Source organism: Lolium perenne, chromosome 5 (genome assembly GCF_019359855.2).
Source record: "Lolium perenne isolate Kyuss_39 chromosome 5, Kyuss_2.0, whole genome shotgun sequence".
Lineage (NCBI taxonomy): Eukaryota > Viridiplantae > Streptophyta > Magnoliopsida > Poales > Poaceae > Lolium > Lolium perenne.
Genome location: NC_067248.2, coordinates 204,135,985 through 204,155,479, shown reverse-complemented (window position 1 = coordinate 204,155,479; position 19,495 = coordinate 204,135,985). Strand labels below are relative to the sequence as shown.

At 44.0% G+C, this 19,495-nt stretch overlaps 2 protein-coding genes and 1 non-coding gene across 4 annotated transcripts; all 3 read right to left on the bottom strand.

Annotated features, from left to right (window-relative positions):
- Nucleotides 1–285: 285 nt before the first annotated feature.
- Nucleotides 286–13,136, bottom strand: LOC127301446 (uncharacterized). Of its 2 annotated transcripts, XM_051331692.2 has the most exons (8): nt 12,962–13,136; nt 11,945–12,006; nt 11,113–11,180; nt 6,482–6,588; nt 5,151–5,200; nt 4,974–5,056; nt 4,775–4,900; nt 286–843 (listed from the first exon to the last, which is right to left on the bottom strand). In XM_051331692.2, exons 1-7 carry the CDS (start codon nt 13,014–13,016, stop codon nt 4,786–4,788), a joined length of 540 nt encoding a protein of 179 aa, XP_051187652.1. In that variant the 5' UTR covers nt 13,017–13,136; the 3' UTR covers nt 286–843; nt 4,775–4,785. The 2 variants fall into 2 exon arrangements, with proteins under 2 accessions (XP_051187652.1, XP_051187651.1); XM_051331691.2 differs by lacking the exon at nt 286–843 and having other exon boundaries at nt 4,518–4,900; nt 12,962–13,135.
- Nucleotides 13,137–13,309: 173 nt separating this feature from the next.
- TRNAA-CGC (transfer RNA alanine (anticodon CGC)) lies at nt 13,310–13,382 on the bottom strand. Its single transcript has one exon. It is a non-coding gene; the product is annotated as a tRNA-Ala (tRNA).
- Nucleotides 13,383–16,588: 3,206 nt separating this feature from the next.
- On the bottom strand, nt 16,589–18,054 carry LOC127301447 (dormancy-associated protein homolog 3). The gene is made up of 4 exons (XM_051331693.2): nt 17,897–18,054; nt 17,483–17,775; nt 17,244–17,361; nt 16,589–17,120 (listed from the first exon to the last, which is right to left on the bottom strand). Exons 2-4 carry the CDS (start codon nt 17,757–17,759, stop codon nt 17,093–17,095), a joined length of 423 nt encoding a protein of 140 aa, XP_051187653.1. The 5' UTR covers nt 17,760–17,775; nt 17,897–18,054; the 3' UTR covers nt 16,589–17,092.
- Nucleotides 18,055–19,495: the final 1,441 nt, after the last annotated feature.

The following is a 19,495-nucleotide window of genomic DNA, read 5'->3' as shown; positions in this document are numbered from 1 at the left end:
GGGCGGTTGTAGAGCAGTTAACCACTGAATCATCAAGGTTATATAAAATATGCGCAGTTTGATTCATTCTGTTGTCTCTCTTGTAGACATTCTAGATTAAACTCTCTGGTTTCTCCATGGCATGTCTGATTGCATTTTTCAGTACTATTGTGCTAGTCAATGTGATATACTCCCTCTGTTCACTATTATAAGATGGTTCATATATTTCAATGAGGACTAGAATAAAATTAGTGAACCTATATACTAAAACACGTCTAGATACATGACTTTCGAAAAAACCTAAAACATCTTATAATATTTTACGGTGGTAGTAGTAGTTACTAACTCTGAAATGGCACCAGATCAGAGCAAAGTGTACTCACATGAGCGAAGACGAGAGCCAGACACGTATGCTAACAATTACATCACAAAAAGGATTATCAGAGTAGCCACAAGCTCAGGGGACACGGATTACGACGATATGTGATGCTGTGCGATATCATCCACCGAGTGCTTCCATACCGACATGCACCACAGGAGGCAGACACGCAACGGTGATGGGAACACAAACATACCACTGTAGTCCCAGTACAGCCTACAGGGTGCTTAGTTAGCTTCACAGGTGGTACAATCGAATGCAACTTGAGCCAGACATCAGCTATGGAACAGCTGCTGGATTGATCAACCCAACAAAGAAATGGCCATCGGGACGATGTGAACTATGCTGCGACGAATTGAATGTTTACCAGCCACGGCTTACGACCAGCACAATGCTTCAAATTGGCTTCACCTGATACCTTTGGCTAGTGAGATTCATCGGTCACTTTCACTCTTCTCATATGCCAGGGGAAAAACAATGTCCATCTACAACAGCGGAAACATAAGAGAGAGAGAAATCTCACCTTAGCCGTCATTAAGAAAAGGTAATACAACCTTTCAGGAATAAAATCAAACTACCCATGATATCTTAGTCAACAGTGTGTTGGACGTTAAAACCTAAGGGGGGGACCTCAATAGAACAGTCATTACAGTTTTAACATATTCATGAATATATTTTAGACAGAGGATACACCATTTGGTTATGAAAATTCAAACCAGATAAGGACGTGAGCACACAAACCACTGGAATGGTAATAAACGATCATCACACTGACGGAAATCAATTGATTTGCAGGTTTAGATGAATATTTGCAAGTCAACTCATTCAGAGTAAAGTAACACATTCCAAGTGTAGTACCACATGGTTTAAATCCAAGGTAGGGCCGTAGGGGTACTGAAGTTGCATATATGAAGAGCAAAGTGCGCAAAACTCAAACACGTCTGATATGACAAACAAAATTTAATACTGAAAGAAGGGGCTACTCTACTCATTCAAAGAAAAACCCAAAAAAACCATGTTACCCTTTTGGCACATAACTGATGGTGCGATAGCATCTCTTGCAGCCACCATAAATTGGCGAACCAAATTGATAGTAACTCTCCACCAGCTTTTTATGACAGAACGCTCCAGGATGGTATTCCTCAAATCACATTATAGTGAGCTGACATTGCAGTCTTTGCAAAAAGTATGGAGTGGTGGTTCTCCTGTCCCTACCCAACTTTTAACACTCGGCGAAACATGAGTCATGAAACCAACTCCAAGGGGGAGTACATCAGAAAGGGCAAATACAAGAAATAATAGAAAACCCCGAAAATGTAACTGTTTGAAATGAAAGAACAAAACCAAATAGAAACAAACTAGTTCCTACCGTGCACACCTAAGCTGTAACACCCACAATAATATTTTACAGTTCAGAACTTCTCCATTGTAGATAGATTGCACATACTAACAAGTTCTCATAAAATAACCTTTGCAACTTAGTACTACACTAGAGGCTGACCCTACTTGTTTGTAAATAAACGTGTAGCTACATGATAACAGCAGATAAATTAAGTGAATCGCTTCTAGATGAGATAGACAACAATGCAAGAATAAAGCTGGTCAACCCAACAGTGAAATAAAAAAAAAGCAATTGAAGTACAAAACAAGGCATGATTGAAACTACGCGTCCATCAAATAAAAGCGAGTATGTCCATCCCAACATTGTGGTAGTAGTGGCCATGCCACTATGACGAAGAATCACAAAGAATGGCCAAATCTTTGCATACGTCAATAATTCAAACTTTGACCATGTGATACAAATCTGAAGGATCAAAAGGAGGCTGCCATAGTAGCCACAAGAGATGCAAATACAAAACAAACAAACTGGCATCAAGAATGAGACTACAGCAGATAGGGTAGAACTTTAGATGACATCACCTGGAAAAGAGATAGTGCACTCATGGAAAAGAATATCCAATCTAAAAGTTTTTGGTCATCAAACAATGACATGGAGCGAACCCTCTAACAAGGGCCTCCGGATGTGGCTGCCACGACTGAGTGTTGGGGTCTTGGGTAGTCAAAATTACATTATATTTTCAATGAATTGGATGTGCATTTGGTTCAACAACTATCCTTAATAAGAACTGAAGAATTTTGTTTACTAGAGTAATGTGTTCTTTGCATGTCTACTTGAAAATAAACATTTCACTTGAACACTTGTCTGGCTCACTTTTTAGTAGACACATGAGATTTTCTGAAGCACTTGTAAGAACCAAGCTATCAACCATACCAACAATTCTACCACATACTACAAAGACTACCAAGTCTGGGAGAAAATATAAATTCAGCACAGTACCCTTTGTATTTTCTAACAATTTGGAAGGCATAATCTCAGTTCCAAATTAAAGAGCAACATCTAGACATAGTATAAATCCAAGCAATGATAACAGTAACGAACTACACAATGCTAACCACAGAAATCCAGAGAGTTCAAATCTTCCTAGTAATTTAATAGTCAACTACCATAACCCCTCAAGAAAACAGTTTAGTAAGAACGGTAGATTAGAGCTTCCAATTAACTCTCAATGGCAAAATTTGAAGCAAAATGATATTAGAAATATGTTGCTACCCTTGGTGGGAAATCTCACCCCTAGATCAAGCGTTAGTTTCTGCTTTGGGATTCACATATTTTTATCATCTTTGTTTCAGAGCATACTCACTTCACACCTTAATGAAGTCAATTTCAGAGCTGGTCAATGGCTCAATGCAGCCTAGATTCAACTATCACTTAATATGTTAATATTGATGATTTTGAATCCCTACAAGCATATACATGAAATAGTAAAAGCTACATATGAACTGCTTCCTCGTGGTTACTACAGTGTTGAATAGCGTAGACGCACAAAATATGCAAATCATAAAGCATGATCCGACAATCGAGAATTGTGAACTTGAAGTTGACAAAGATGCGGTGTTTTTCCCATTATCTTCATGTATGTCATCCTCATGAGTACGTAGAAACATAGAATACTCAGAAACTACATTGAGGCATATTAAAAAAAATGCATAAATCAGGACACCAAATATTTACTAAATAGTACGTTATCACCCAACACGATGATGTTGATCCTATATGCCTAGATGCTAATGGCATCTCATTATATTGAGTATATTGGTATTGTTAGAGTGGACACTTGTCGGCATCTACTCGCTCTAACTTGTTTAGGGTGCCTACAATATGAGGCTCCAGATTAAGTGTTGCTCAGAGTATGCTAGTAAATTGCTTTAAATTATATTGTGGTTAAATGTTGCTCTCCTCTTATATGCAAGTGCTAGTATTTTGTGCTCATCTTTCCCCAACTGATAGAAAATAAAAAGGAGAAACTGCCCTAATTTAAATTTTCTCCAAGACTTTATAGTATTTAGAGTACTCTTAGAAAAAATTGTCAACCTTTACGATGTCGAAACAATCTTATTAGATACAGTAATATATTTATATATTATTATAATCGTCGATAACTTTTTCTACAAACTTGGTTAGACTTTGCACTGTTTGACTTTTGACAAAATTTATACACCTTCTTTTACGGCACCGAGGTAGTATGAGGTAGCCTGCCAGGTATAGTCAATAGCTATCGTGCCCCTATGCCCTATGATATACAAAAAATAACTACAAGGTAACAAAAAAGAAATCACCATTAGCTTTCTAGAATGAAAACTAAGTGTCAACCCTATGCTCTAATAGGTAAATCATAGCTAGATGTTTCAATTATACTAGCGAGGAACAACTCTTGCCATTTCCTTCTATATCACTAAAGTAATTTAAGTTTGTGATACAACTCCACTTCTTCAGGACTGTATGTACCACTGGTAAATACATAGAGAAAAACGCTGATGCAACAGATGACAACCTACTCTTCTAGAAAGGGATTGGACCTCGCTAGCTAAGACACGCACGCACTAACAACTCCGAGTCTGGTTTTTGACATCCCATGAATCCACAGAACTTATATTCAGCAAAAGTTGATGCTTTCAAACATTTGGATTTTCTATATAACTTGTGCCAGGTAAAGCTCAAGCAGTGCTAAGATCATTTACTGCTATCAACCTATCCACGGAAAGGTTAAAAAGTTAGGTAAATACAACAGCTGATACCACCGTGAATATAAGAGAAAAGTGAATATGGAATGATGGACCATGAGTAATGATCGATTTTCTGAGTAAAATGTTGCAACCATTGCAATGGGCAGTGCATCTTACAATGAATTTTACAAGTGTTGTTTGGCAAAGCAAGCTGGCAATAGTGGCCATTGTGCCAAAAATTACAGAAAAAATAATAATGCAGAACTTAAATATTGAGGATACACCAAGATGAAAATACAAAAAAAAAACTATATCTCATATTCTGCAAAACTTAGCAGGTACCCAACATACCCAGTGTTTAGTCAGTGTGGTTTCGGAACATGCCCATCAACAGCAAAATTTCTTGTTGCTGCTGGCAGTGCTAATCGTATGCCATCAAGTTCAGGACTTGCAATTACTTGGCAACCAAGGCGAGATCTGAAATAATGAGACCGGATTAGTTTAATCAGAGTAATAAATTTTGTAGAATTCACAAAGAAAATAATCATACGTTTCTGTAAGCCCAAACGCGAGGTCCAGCATATCGTTTTCTTCATCTTCAGGATCTTCCAATTTGTTATAGTAGTCGACATCCTGAATAGAACTTTCTCATCAAACTGCAATTCGAACTGTCTCAAGACTCTCAATACATTGAAAACTTAGAAGAAGTGTATTTACAATTTCGTACCGTTACAATCACATGACATGTAGAACATGCAAGAGATCCCTCACATGCTCCTGGTGATCAACAGAACAAGAAACAATTCAGATAATGTATCACAAACAAAATTAGCAAAATATTTACTTTTAAGTCATCACGGAACAAAATTTAAAGAAAGTAGTAACGGAATGCAGAATCAAAGAAACCGTAGACGTAGAATGATAGTGCTGAGGTGGCATGATATTGTATGTATACCTAATTTTGAACTTACATATCAACACAAGCTCCTTTAGTAGTTAATAAAAACAGGTGATATTAAGTCCAAGGAATCACATGAAGCCAAGTAAGGCTCAGTTCTTTTGGAGCTTCTGGGCAGCTTCATGGTCAAAATAAGCCTAAGCCCAAAAGATCTCGTTTTTAAGCCGTTTCTGTGGACAGCCAGCTTCGACGATTCCTTCATGATTTGAGGGAGCCACCAGACCCCAGCTTTCCACAGCTTCCCGAGCTCCCACCGAAACAGTACGAAGGTATGCCCCTATTCCTTTGCCTAATTACGTGCAAATGCCACCGAGCAGGCCAGCCCTAGACCAAAACGTTTTCCCCATCGACACCCTGGAGACACGCACACACACGCACACACAGGCGCTAGGGTTCCTTCCCACACTTCCGCCGCCGCCGTCCCTGCCGCCGGCAACTCCGGCCGCCGCCCGGCGCCTCCGCCGCCAAATCTTTCCCAGCATCCACCACGTTCTGTTCCATGGAAGAAGGATAGGCCGCGACGATCCGTGCACCTCGTAGGCCAGATCGTGCGGAGCACCTCCTTCTCCCTCTACTGCGGCAGTCGACTGATGCTGCGCACAGCAGGTTGCAGCGCGTGTACTCCTCCATGGCCGGGACACTAATGGCCGGGATCTGTCGCGCGTGCGCGTCTCCGACCTCCGCGTGACGGGAATCAGCATGGCCGGAACGCTAACCGCAGATGCATGGTTTAGCTAGTTGTTGCCGCACATACGTCCATCAATCTGATGGCTAACAGGACGCTGCCGACCTGATCGCAATCACGACTTTGTTCATTCAGTTTGTTGGTGGATTCAGTTACTAGCTACGAGATTCATTTTCCATCAAGGGGTATTTTAGATTTGTCATCGTGCAACTACCAAAATAAGCTGAGACAGCAACAGCCGAAAAGAACTGGACGTAGTTTTCTCTGCAGCTTATTTTCGCGGCCGTTTATTTGGGCAGCTTGAGCTGTAGCAGCTTATGCACAAGCTGAAGCTAAAAAGAACTGAGCCTAAGTCAAGCGTGGAAATACTGCCTATAGACAAAGCAAATGAGTACAAAGTAGCATTGGAGAGGACCTTCAAGTTCTATGTCATTCTCATGAGCAGCTTCTAGCATTGACATGCCAATAGGAACATTAATAAGCTTTTCATCTCCATCCTTATCAACAAATGTCACAGATATCCTGCAAAGTAGATTCCAGTCATTGGTACAGCAGTGCCAAGGGTAGGAGAAAGTTAGGGGTGGCAAAAACTGAAACCGTACAAACCGTGTAAACCAGTTGGTGAGGTACTAGTTCAATTTCTTTCAGACTCAAAACTAACTTCCAATCTAGTTAAAAAAATTAACTAGCCCAAACCGGCGAAACCAGTCAAACCATATTTGCCTACCCCTAGATAAAGTGATGCTCCCCCGTCCCCAAATACATGGCACATAAACTTAGTCAAAAAGTCAATGTTTTCTAAGTTTGACCAAATATATAGAAGGGAATATCAATAGCTACAATATTCAATAAATACTTTATGAAAAGATATCTTAAGGTGGATCCATTGATATTGATTTTGGTATTGTAGATCTTCATATTTTTGTATATATACTTGGTCAAACTCTAGAAATAATTGACTTTCTAAATGAATTTAGATGCCGTGTATTTGGGAACTGAGTGGGTATAAATTTCAGAGTTAAATGCATGCAAGACAATATTGAGCAGAAAAACGACCCAGGAGAAAAGGGTATGGAATCCTGACTTCAAGAATAAGTTCCTATAATTGGTAAATGAAACATGTTATTGTACGCTCCAAACCAGAAATGACAGGACGATAAACTTATGTAAGATGTAAACTGAAACAGATAGACCTCAAAAGATCCTATGCATTGAAAAAGAGTCAAAATTGGTAAAATAAATTACAAGTTCCCTCACGTGTCCGGAAATCACCACTTCATTGTTTAATAAATCTCATGTCCTAGATTGTGGATATATTTCTTATACATACGAAATGGACAGCTGCATGGCTATGTTGCACGGATACGGCGATACGGATACGGATACGGATACCGCGATACGGCGATACGACGATTTTCCAAAAACACAGATACGGGGATACGTTGTATATATAATAAAAAATAAAAATTCCCAACGGTTCAATAGTGCATCCAATAAAGTTGCATAACTAGCTAATAAAAGAGTACGAATTATTCTGCAGCTTTATTCTCTGAAGCTTCAGGATCATGTAGGCAGCTTCATTCGGCTTGAAGATCATTTAGCATTGCCTCTAGCTCTGGTTCATCAAGTGACAACACAGCTTGTTGAAGAAAATCTGCACCAGCACTGCTGCCCGCATTTGAGTCAGCCATCGCTAACCTAAGCAAGATTCAATACAGGTGTTTTATTACCTATACTTCTGTTCGATCTATAGTCTAGTCTATAATTATATACTTCCATGGCTAACCTAAAAAATACAGTATCACAAGAAAGATCAGAAGATCAGAACTATGCTCTGAATCCTGCAAGCGAAAGCAACTCCTGTATTTTATTACCTATACTTCTGGTTCTGATCTATCTAGTCTATAACTCTATACTGCCATGGCTAACCTAAAAAAGAACCAGGAAGGCAGGAAATTGAGACGGGATGAGGGGAAACTGACCTGCAGTTCGACGACGGAGGGGCTGATCCGTTCGCCGGCGATCTCTCAGGTCTCAGCGTGGCGGCGCACTGCACCCAGATCGGAGATCAGGAGGTGAAAAGATGAGAGAAAGGGCTGGTCGCCTTATATACGTCGAGGGAATGGGAAGCGTCCGGTGAGGGATTTGGGTATTTTCGTATCCAGATCGTATCCCGAGTGTATCCCCAACGTATCCGAATTATTTTCTTAAGAAATAAAAACAAAAAATCGTCCGATACATACGGGATACGTATCCACAGGTATCTGGCCGTATCCCCGTATCCCATCGTATCCAACCCCTGATACGTGAGTTTTGCGCCGTATCCGTGCAACGGAGCTGCATGGGGCCTGCTTTAAACTTGAACAATAAGAAGGACCAAGTATGGTTTCAAGTATACGCACAAAGCATACTTGGTCACAACAGGAGGGCATACCAGCAGAAAGGGTCACCGGCCTTAGAAGGTGCAGCCATTCCTAATTGAGGGGATTATGATCCCAGATATCTTTACGTCTGGATTTTCAATTCTATGCTCAAGGTTGTTAATTTCCAACCTTAGGTTTGTAAGCCAGCTATATAATGTCTAGCCCTATTCTTACCAATCAATTAATATATTATAACAATTCCTAATGAAGGGGATAAGGATCCCAGCTATCTTTGAGTTCGGAATTCCCAGTTATCTTTCAGTTCGGGATTCCCAGTTATCTTTAAATCTCTGAAAAATTCCCAAGGTTGCTACGTTCCGTACTTAGGTTTGTAAATGGGGCTTATAATGCCTAGCCTTTTTCTTAGACTAATCATAGTGGGAGTAACTAAGGTAGTAACATAGAGCTACATGCATTGCCAACTAGGCAAATTGATGACATGGCATGACATTGAATGAAGAAAGAGATGGTTGTGGTAACTAGCTATGTTACCATAACATCACACTTTTCAATGTACTCCCTCTCTAGGCGTGAGCGTACCCCTAGGTCGCAAATTTGATCAAATTAGCATTAGTTATATGTTACAAAAATTATATCATTAGAAAGTTTAGATGTTCTATTTTCTAATGATATAATTTTTGTATTATTTTAAATTATATAGGTCAAATTGACGACCTAGGGATACGGGGAAGACTAGTAAACTGAGACGGAGGGAGTAGAATGAGTCTACAAGCTAATTAATACACTCACCCATGATACTACATCTAAGTTACTATGCACTATGAAGGTAGTAACATAGGCTAGTGTCATATGCATGACACTAGTCGATGTTACTCCCCACTATGACTAGTCTTACCAACAAGCAATAATCTATCCCAATTACCTCTCCCATGATTTTCAGCACTGCCTATGTTATGTAGCACACTAGTCCCATCAAGGGTGGTGCTGTATGTAAGCTGGCTATATGATGCCTGGACCTTTTCTTACCAATCAGGCAAGAAATTACAACGATTAGCTCTCCCTCAACCATGCCTCAGCGTAGCATTCCCTTCATGGGTGGTCTTATGTTGCAGATATGCAGCACCACATCCTCCAACATTCCATGGCTATCATCTTCCCTCTTCTAATCCTTCCACTGGGCACCCCTGATATCCACATTCTACAGGCTATGGAATAGTCACTCTGCAGCTTGGAGAAATGATTCCTTCATTTTTTCTAAAGGATGACATCGCAAGGGGCTAGCGGTGAAAGCAACCATCAGCAACAAGCAGATAGGCCCAGCAACAGAGTCAGGTCCAGTGGTGACAGTAGAGTTACTAATCAGGCTGATGGCTTCTAGGTGGACAAACATTACACCATGCAGGTAGTTGCAGAAAGTTTTACAATCAATTTTGGAACAGGAAGGCCTCTCTAGTATTCAACTGGCCACATCTACCAATTGGTTTAGCTTTTGCTTCATCTTGTAGTCAGCCTGTGTATCTGAGCTGTTGTCGCCTTGTCGGCCTTTGCATTACATACCTTCTGGTTTCCTCCCTAAACTTGGTTGTATGCTTTGCTTGTAAGAAGCAGGGGAAAGATCCATCTACTCCTATAAATTTTGGGGTTGGTGTTTGATGGCCCGTCTGCCATCCCACTTCCCCTCGAAAAGCTGACAAGTTTGGAAATATCCATGAAGATTGATGTGCCACATGATGATATGATTGGATATGTTTTCATTATTACTTTTGTAGCAATATAAGAATTAGCTAGTTTCACATGAATGGGATTACTTTCATTATTACTTCTGTACTAATCTCTCTCTGACCCTTTCCAGATTTAGTAACTTACCAAACATAGCTCACATTGATAATCTGTTTGAACTATGCCCATCAATGTTCACGCCCTTATATTGACGTACTCCTAAATTCATAGTACCACTCCCTCCTAGTGATCTAACAGTCTATGTGTATCATTGTCAAACTGCATGTATCAATTAGTCACCACAACTGATAAGTATGGTTTGTTGTGTTGATTGCATAGAGCCAATGAGCCATTAGAAGGTCTCATAAACAACTGAGAAATCTATCCAGGCAACATAGGGTCGATTCCATGAGCTTTGGTTATTCTGAATTTGTGTACTCTAGATTAACAATTGTTATATTTGTTAATTTCAGCTCTGCAGCAGGACAAGATCAATGTTGTTTGTCTGATGGTGTATTCAGCATTTGATGGTAGAAAACTGATAAGATAAGCTAAGTAGCTAACATTGACATGCAAATATGCATGGTGGGTCAACGATACCCAGGAGATTGATGGCTTGTCAGATACTCAGATGTTAAACCCACAAGACTGATCTCATTGGATTTACTTTACAAATTGCATGCACGCCCTAGTTTTTTTTTATGGTGTTGTTAGGTTGGTTCAGAGCTCAGTCCTCATATAGGATATAAACATAATGGATATAACCCGTAAACATGCAAAGATAACCATTGCATATTAATATTAATGTGACGCAATAGTTTATATTGCAAAACTGAAAGTATTGACCATACATGAGAACATTTTAGTATTTTATTTATGCTACGCCCAACAGTAAGTCAGTAACAGCTGACTGGACAAGCATCAACAGAAAAAAAAAACTTACTTAGCTTCCTGCTGTTCACTCCTGTCACTGGCGGTAGCATCTGTGGCGGAACATAAGGTATGATTACCCTGAAAAGAATTTCATGTGTTACCCCATATTTTAACTAAGTTCTTCCAGCTGCTCCACATCATACCTTTATTTCAAAAATCCATAAACAAACGTTAAGCGCGCGCACACACACACACATCCAGATACATTAAGTATGTAAACTATGTTTATTGAAATTTTGAGTGAATTCCACTTTTTACCCCTAGTAATACATTTCAACATTTGTGACACTAATTAACCCATCTAGTCAAAATTCTAATAGATTAGCCCTTTTTGAAACTTTGGACCCTATTTTATGACGCGCATATTGGGTGTGGTGTGAGGTGATGATTGAGATATAAAAATATCAACACGATAACAAGGAACAGAACACATTGACAAGAGAAGGTTGGAGGTGATAGTCGATGATGGCCTCCGAGCTTTACATATTTTGCCGCACCACATTAGCCTAACACGCTGGTCTTAACTAACAGCACATGTAAAATACTAAAATACGGGTAAAAAAACTTGTTCAAAGTTTCCTAGAATGGTATTTCAGTAGGATTCTCACTAAATGGGGTAACATGTGTCAGAAACCCTCAACTATAGGGTAAATTGTGGAATTCAACTCTCAACATTTTTCAATGATCAACAAGTTCTGGAGGTTGTCAGGCGTACAGTTAGGAATGCTTAAAGGCACAGCAATCGAAAATTAAGGTAACAAGGGGAACTATCTATAATGTACAAGTTTGCAATAAATGTAGACAAGTTCCCAACTCAGCATGAGGGGAGGAGGGAGGCTGACCACATAGTTGATACAAGATCCAATGGCTTCTTTCTGGTTCCTTGAAGTTGCTGGATTTTGACCTGATAAAACGCTCAAAATAACTTAGTGAACATAGAGAAAGAAAAGACTGTCAAACCGAACTGATAAACACACCAATCTAAGGAACGGGTGCTCTTGAAATTTATACTTAAAACACTAGTAGAAAATATCAAGGAGCAAACAAAGGGTATTTAACTTATGAAGCACTTCCAAATGAATAATCCAAATGAACTTTGATATCAGAGTGTCTAGTCAAACAAACCACAGACTTTACTGCTGTATGGGCATTGGTATTATACTATTATCAGACATTAGGTTGAGATCCAAGAATATCTATATGCATTTCTGTCAAAATGTGGATCTATAAACATTAAACAGGGACAGCTTGAATACTAGGAATCACCTAAAAAAGGTTGACAGACATTTTCTTTTTCACTATCAAAATATGGAAAACTGAGCAAGCCAATCCAACTTGCATACTTGCAAGTACTATCGCATAATTAACGTGAGCAGTGAGACACCGCATCGATTCTCTGAACAGGCAGCAACTTTCCTAGAAAAAAAAAAGATACAAACACCCACCAAGTAGTGCCTCCTTGTCAACTACCAGAGGTAGGGTTACCTCTGCATAACCAAACAGCAGGAAATCAATGTACCACAACCGACGGGCATCCCCTTGATGCTGCTTCTACTTCATCAAAGCACCTCACATTTCGCTCCCAGAAGTTGATCAACTAACCATCAGCATATCCCCACAAACACACACTCAAAACGTTCATCCGGGCCCTAGCATGCTCAGCTGAACGCAAATTTGACAGGGCACACCCCAGGTTATCACCTCACCAGGATAATAACCCACGCAATACTTGGTCAGCAACTCAGAGCCACGCACATACGCTGGAAGCCCTCGAATTGTAACCGAGACAGCCGAATAACACAGCAGTAAATGAAATCGCATAGTCGCGGGGCGACGGTGGGGAGGGCACGAGGGATCACCTAGCCTGGCCCGGCTCGCTGCTTGGACGCCGAGGCGGGAGATCCTCGACAGCATCTTTCACCTCACCGGCGGGACAAAACTGAGACGGCGGCGGCAGATTGGGGGAGGAAAGAGGAGGAGGACGAATTCGGCTTCGCTTGAGGATGAAAGCGGGGAGCGCGGGCCGTGCGGGTGGGCTCCTATCATGCGGAGTTTGTGTTGGGCCACTTCTCTTTGCCTTATCGGCCCAAAACTCTGAAGGCGCGCTGGTTCCTGAAACTGAACCTGGAAATAGGGCGCTCTGACGAACGGAACTGACGAAAAGTTAGTGATAAACCGAGCAAGAAAACACTAAAAATGAGAAAAAATGGAGATGCGGGGAATCGAACCCCGTGCCTCTCGCATGCGAAGCGAGCGCTCTACCATATGAGCTACATCCCCAACTTGATGATTTCGAGATCCGAAGATTAATGTAGTAGGAACTTCACACGGCCAGCTTGAACGGAAGAAAAGCGGTAATTTCTGTAGAAAATAAGAGCGCGCATACCTGGTGAAAACTGAAAACCCGCAAGTGAGGAAATTTCCCGCATAGATTCAACCAGAACCCTCTATGCATCATGAAATTGTTGCTTCTTTTCAGATTTCCTACATTTCGTACTGCGCAACGGGGTATATTGACTAACTGTTGTTTCTCTCTGGAGAAGAGAACTCACTAGATGTTGTTTTTTCGGTTGTGTTTCATAAAGCGTGATTTAAAGAGATTTAACCTTCTCTAGCTGTGTGTTTCAACTTCAAAGGCCGCTTCGGAATGGGCGTGCTCCAAATATAGCATGACATGCTCATCCACGTACACATAGAAGCTCTATCAGAATTGCGCCGGATACAATTTTTTACATTTGATTTTTTTTGGCTTTGAAATTGCGTTTAGGAGGCGCAGCGGGAAAGGACACTCTAACCGTGACACCATGCCGACGATATTTTCGAAGGGATTGTTTGATTCATAGTATTCGTAGTAATTATGTAGAATTTAGATTCTATATGAATTTTTCCTATACTAGTTGTTTGATTCATAGAAACATATCTTACAGATACTAATTCTATAGAAATTTTATAGTGCAAATCCTATAGAATAAAACATCAGCTAATACCTCATGGTAAATTTTATTTGGCACAATCAAACACAACTCATTTTTCCTATAAAATTCAGCTAACCATGATATATTGATATCTCAATTATATGATTTTCTTATTTCTGTGATTTTCTTATCTTATAAATCAAAGGAGTCCTAAACAATCAATCCAACGTTTTTGCATTGTTTGGAGCCGGGGGAGATGCTTTTTCGAGCAGCACCGAATCCAACCACGATCGCTCCATTTTCTGAGTATAGTAATATAATCACCGGAACAGATGGCCCTATCTCCTGCCCCTCACATGCCGGCAGCACGGAGACGACGCTGCCGGGGCCCAGAGGCTAAACCGGGGGCGGACACGACGTGATCGTAGGCGAGGAGACAGGTTCGAGAAACGCGGGCAGGTGGCGCGCCGTTGAGCCGCCGGCGCAGCACACGATAGCCGTGCACGGACAGCACGGCGTCCTCCGGCTCCACACCATTTGTTTGCACGCGGCCATGCCGGCACCACTGCCGTCGCCACGGCGAGCGCGCCGGGGTGTGTGCTCCGAGCTCCGTGCCGATCCAATCGGCGGGATGCGCATGCAGTGATTAAACAGAGATGGCCCGCGGTGCTATAGCGAATCGAGCTATGCCAATTGCCAACGGCAGCGTCAGAACTCGCGGTCGTGGAGCACCTACCCCTGTTGTTTTCCTGCGAAATGTTTGCCGGAGTGGCGGCGACGGGCGATAAATATCCCAGCATTGAGAATGACTGGATGGGGTGGGAACGGGATCCCCTGACTTTGCCTCCCCCTAACTTTCCTGACTTTGGGTCACTGACAGGCGGGTCCCAGGGAGGCAAAGTCAGAGGATCTGGTTCAGATGGGGTGTGCTGTGGCTGGCGTCGATATCGGCAGTTGTGATCTGTCAAACATCAACAGCCCCTATCCTCTTGACCTTAACCGTCCAGAGAAGACTAGGCACAGTGACAATATTGAATTTTCAGATAACCTTCACATCGGTCTGACCGGGAATCTGATCGAGCGAGCAAATTATTGGTGCCATTCTTTCTTTTTCTTTTTTTTAAATGGAGGCAAAAGCTTTGCCTCACCGATTAATTAAGCAGAAAGTGCACAGTTTTTAGGAGAAAATCGGGCGAAAACCATACAACAAGACACCGCAGGGCCAAGCCCCCACTCTCCACGCCATAAAGGTAAACTCACTCAAACCCACTACTGATACAAGCAGGCGCCACACTCGCGAAGACTAGCTTGCCATCCAACCAAGCCGGAGAGAAGACGCCGTGCCTACTAAGGGAGGAGCAGACATGGGACACTCCAACATAGCTGAAGAAGACGAACCGCTCAGAGAAATGTGCCAAAACGACCTTGTTGCCCTCGCGACACAAAGTCGATGTCCTCAACACTGTCAAGATGACGAAAGTTCAGAGCCGCCGCTCCGACATACCGCTGCTCCGTCACGCCCTGCGCATCCACCAAGACCACCACCTTCCGGGGCCGCCGCCCCGACGTACCACCGCTCGCTCTCGAGCTGCAACGCCGCACGAACCGTCCACCCGCAACCCAAGCTGCCCAGGGCAAACGACCGCAGACCACGGTCATCACACCAACTCATCCGGGGCCGCCGCCCCGACATAACGTCCGACCGTACCCACTAGGACGCGCCCGATCGAGCCGGCTGCCCTGCCGCCCACACGGCCAGGGTCGCCACCCAAGTCGTGGCAAGCCGCATCCCCGCACCATAGAGATGTTGCCGCACCGCCTTCCGGGGCCGCCGCCTCGACATCCTCCAACCCGTCCGGCAGTGGTGGAGCATGGGCCGCATAGAAGACTAGGCCAGTTCAATACAGTACTGCAAAGAATGGGCCGAAAATGAGATATATGCTATTATTAGCCGAATTCGTGCCAAATAGTGAAGGAATGCCAGAGAGAAGGGTGGGCCACGGTCCAGTATGGCCCACCCGTAGCGCCGCCACTGCCGTCCGACATGGCAACATAGCACAACAAGCAAAACCACCACCGCCGAGAGAAGGTCAGGCTCTCCAAGACGACGCCTCCAAGAAGGGAAGCGACGAGACCGTCGCCGTCACCCGCACCGGCCGAGGCCAAAGCTTGGTTTTCGCCCGGAGAGCATGAAGCCTTCAAGGCAGGAGAGGTAAGAGCACCACGACGATGCCTTCAAGAAGCAGAACAGCGCCCCGGGACGTCGTCATCGCCGGCACCAACCGAGTCGGGCAGGGTTTTCACCCGGAGCACCATCCTGCCAAAGCGTCCTTCACCGGCATGGCAGGCATGGCAGTCAACGATGCCGGCCAGCATGCCATCGCGGATGCCCAATTGGTGCCATTCTCAGATCTCTGCGGCACAGACTAAAAAACAGCAATAACAGTCCCCACTGTATGGCGGGAGATTCAGAACACAGTTAGCCGATAGTAACTGATAAGGCATTGGAAATTCAGAACAGTTACAAGCCGATAGTAGCTAACAGTAATCAAAGCAGTATCTCACAAGAGATTCAGAAGACAGTACTTATTTAGCGATGCATTATTGCAGAAGTATTTTACACTGCATGCATTAGCAGGACATATGGTGCTGTCCGCCTTATACAGAAAGCAGAGGAGAGCCGGGCTGCTAGCCTGCTACAGGTCTTCACCATCAGCCAGCTCCATCCCCTCTCGCTACTAGCCTACCAGGTAAGATTACACCCACAGTACACATCACAACTTACATCGGTCTCATCCGCTTCAGGCCGTCATCGTCTCCGGTTGCCTACTACGAACTCTTCGTCGATCTACACGGCGGCGCATCATTTGCTACAAAACCAGCGGCCTTCTCGCGTAGCGGTTTACAACGGAAGTACATAAGTGACCATGTACATACATATATACGTACTGGGACAAAGCTGTAAAGAGAGAACGAGGTTCCTGTGTTCCGTCCAACTTCCAGATCTTGCGGCTGCGTCTCTCGTTGCGCGCGTGTACGTGCAGTTCCCGTCTCGGTGGAGCTGCTTCGGTTCAGTTAGCGGTCGAGCGAGCTGATCACCACCCTGCCGAGATCGATACATCGTCAAGAATCAGATCGGAGACTCTGCTAGCGGAGTGTTGGTTGGATCATCTAGTTATCCGTGAGGTACGGTACTCCAGAGTAGCTACTGCTCAGGGGAACGTACCAGTCGTAGACCGTGGGGCTTCGCGGCGTGCCGAGGCTGCTGGCGACGTCCGTGCCGTCGGCGGCCATCCTGCCTTTCCGGCGGAACTTGCTCCAGCCCTCTCCCCTGGGTGTCGTGGCTGCAGTTACAACAGTGCATCGATGTTATATTATCATGCCATGCACATCACGCATCGCACTGCTAATCTACAGGCAAGAAAACAATGGAGGCTAAGTTAGGGGCAAATTAAGGCTAGGCACCTGTGCCGCCGAAGGGGGAGTCCGGGACGCTGGCCGGGGACGACGGCGCGGAGCCGGACTCGCTGCGCGGCGACGTCACGGACAGGGCCGGCGGGCGGAGGATGGTGATGCTCCGCGTCACCGCCGGCGCCGCCGCCACGTCGGCCGACGCCGTGGCGCCCGACGCCGCAGTGGTGGAGGACGGGGAGAAAGAGGCGTACTTGCGGAGCTTGCCGAGGCCGTGGTCCGGCCGCGGCCCGGCCACCGTGTCGTCCCACAGCTGGTCAAGAAGTCCCATGGAGTAGATACGCGATCTGTGTAACACAAAGAATACGCGTTTGTGAAATTGTGATCAAAGGATTGCTTCTCCTCCTCTGTTTATCTGGTTCGTTCTTGGCCGGGGAACGAATGAGAGCGAGGGTGATTGGTGATTACCTTGGTATCGAAGCTTGTCTGTGTATGTGGCGGGCGCAGTGTGTCTTCTTCTTCCTTCCTTCCTTCTTTGTTGGAGGGAGCCGGGGAGGATTTATAGGCGAGTTCCGGCGAAGGGTGGGGAGGGGACGTAGGCGAGATATTTGGAGGGATCGTGTAATTCTGGATCTACCTCATTCTGTTTCCGGGCTCCGACTTCCGCGGTCGGCTCGGCTCGTGCGGTCGAGCGTAGCCTACATAGTTGTAGGCATCCAAAATTAGGAAACCGGATAGGATCATCAGTCCGGTATGGGCGCGGATAAATTGGCAGTGTGGTGTTATTTTAGGAATCTTGGCGGTAAAATGGATAATGAGTCAAACTAACCAGATAGCGTTTATGGTGTCAAAGAAAGTTTTTTTCTTTTGCAAATCAGATGGAGCTTTATTCATCAAACAAAATGGTTACAATCTTTTTCCAAGATACTAGCTAGGAGCTAAGTTGACCCACATGCCTATCATCACTTTTCTTTTCTTTTGAGAAACACAATAAACGCGCGCGCACACACCCTATCACTATGAGTACCTTCGGTAGACTGAGGTAACAGATCGGATATTGAAAATGATGAAGTCACCACGAGCGCCTCGCCGTCGACGGGAACGTCACCTCCCACTGAAAAAATATTTCGCCATTATGAGATACGCAGATGTTAAACCTGGGGTTTGAACTCTGCAGCGGGCTGGGGATACAACCATTCTTCTAACCACCCAAACCTCAGGTTGGTTCTCACATGCCTATCATAACTAGTGTTATGAACACAAGACTGAGCCTCGTTAGCAAGCCCATGAATATGATTAATATCAAAACCTCCCACAAAACTCCTTGATCACCACCCGGATAATACTAGTATTTAGAGATGTACTAGCTCTAGGATCCTTCGATAGATTGACGACCTCGAGTGCATCAGTTTCAGTGATGACATTCTGGAGACCCATGTGTGTTGCCAAACGAATACCCTCACTGTCGTTGTGTGGATGTCGAGTACGCTGTGGAGGGTATGTCATGTCGTGTAGAGAGAGAGAGAGAGAGAGGAGGTGGGCGTAAGACTGAACTTCCGGGACAGCAATGGTGTCGAAACCCTACATCCTGCTAGAATTCACTATAAGAAACAAGTGCGCGGTTACAATGAGAATATTGGTTCTACCTCAAGGACTCCCGGGATTCGGCTTATAGAAGCGCCAATATCTAGGGTTAACAAGGATTAGTCTTGGTCAGACTCTACTAGCACACTGACCTAATAAGTACAACTTGTCGTACACGTAAAGATTCAGCTAGCAAACCAACGTCGATACAAACCCAACCTGATCTGATGGTGCTGGATCTGGCTAGAGCTTCTGATCCCAGACTCTCCGTCTTGACCAATCAACAACTGGGCTGCCCGACTGGGCCATATACCCATTTATCATTTGTGGGCCACCCGAGCTTGCCGGAATTGGTCTACGTCATTGGCAAGCACCCATGAAGCATATCCACAACACTCATGGTGGCTTCAGCCTCCATCACCAGATGGCATAATCCACACTCTTACCAGAATGCCTGGGCCCTTAGCAACCCCCCAATGTTTT

Bases quoted from the DNA above. Each gene is read 5' to 3' on its own strand.
- LOC127301447 (XM_051331693.2), bottom strand. From the start codon at position 17,759: ATGGGACTTCTTGACCAGCTGTGGGACGACACGGTGGCCGGGCCGCGG. The intron at 17,362-17,482 runs GTGCCTAGCCTT...TTGTAACTGCAG, and splicing joins CTCCCCCTTCGGCGGCACAG to CCACGACACCCAGGGGAGAG. The intron at 17,121-17,243 runs GTACGTTCCCCT...CGATCTCGGCAG, and splicing joins AGCCCCACGGTCTACGACTG to GGTGGTGATCAGCTCGCTCG.
- LOC127301446 (XM_051331692.2), bottom strand. From the start codon at position 13,016: ATGCTGTCGAGGATCTCCCGCCTCGGCGTCCAAGCAGCGAGCCGGGCC. The intron at 12,007-12,961 runs GTGATCCCTCGT...GCGTTTTATCAG, and splicing joins AGCGAGCCGGGCCAGGCTAG to GTCAAAATCCAGCAACTTCA. The intron at 4,901-4,973 runs GTATGATTATTT...TCATTATTTCAG, and splicing joins GCGTTTGGGCTTACAGAAAC to ATCTCGCCTTGGTTGCCAAG.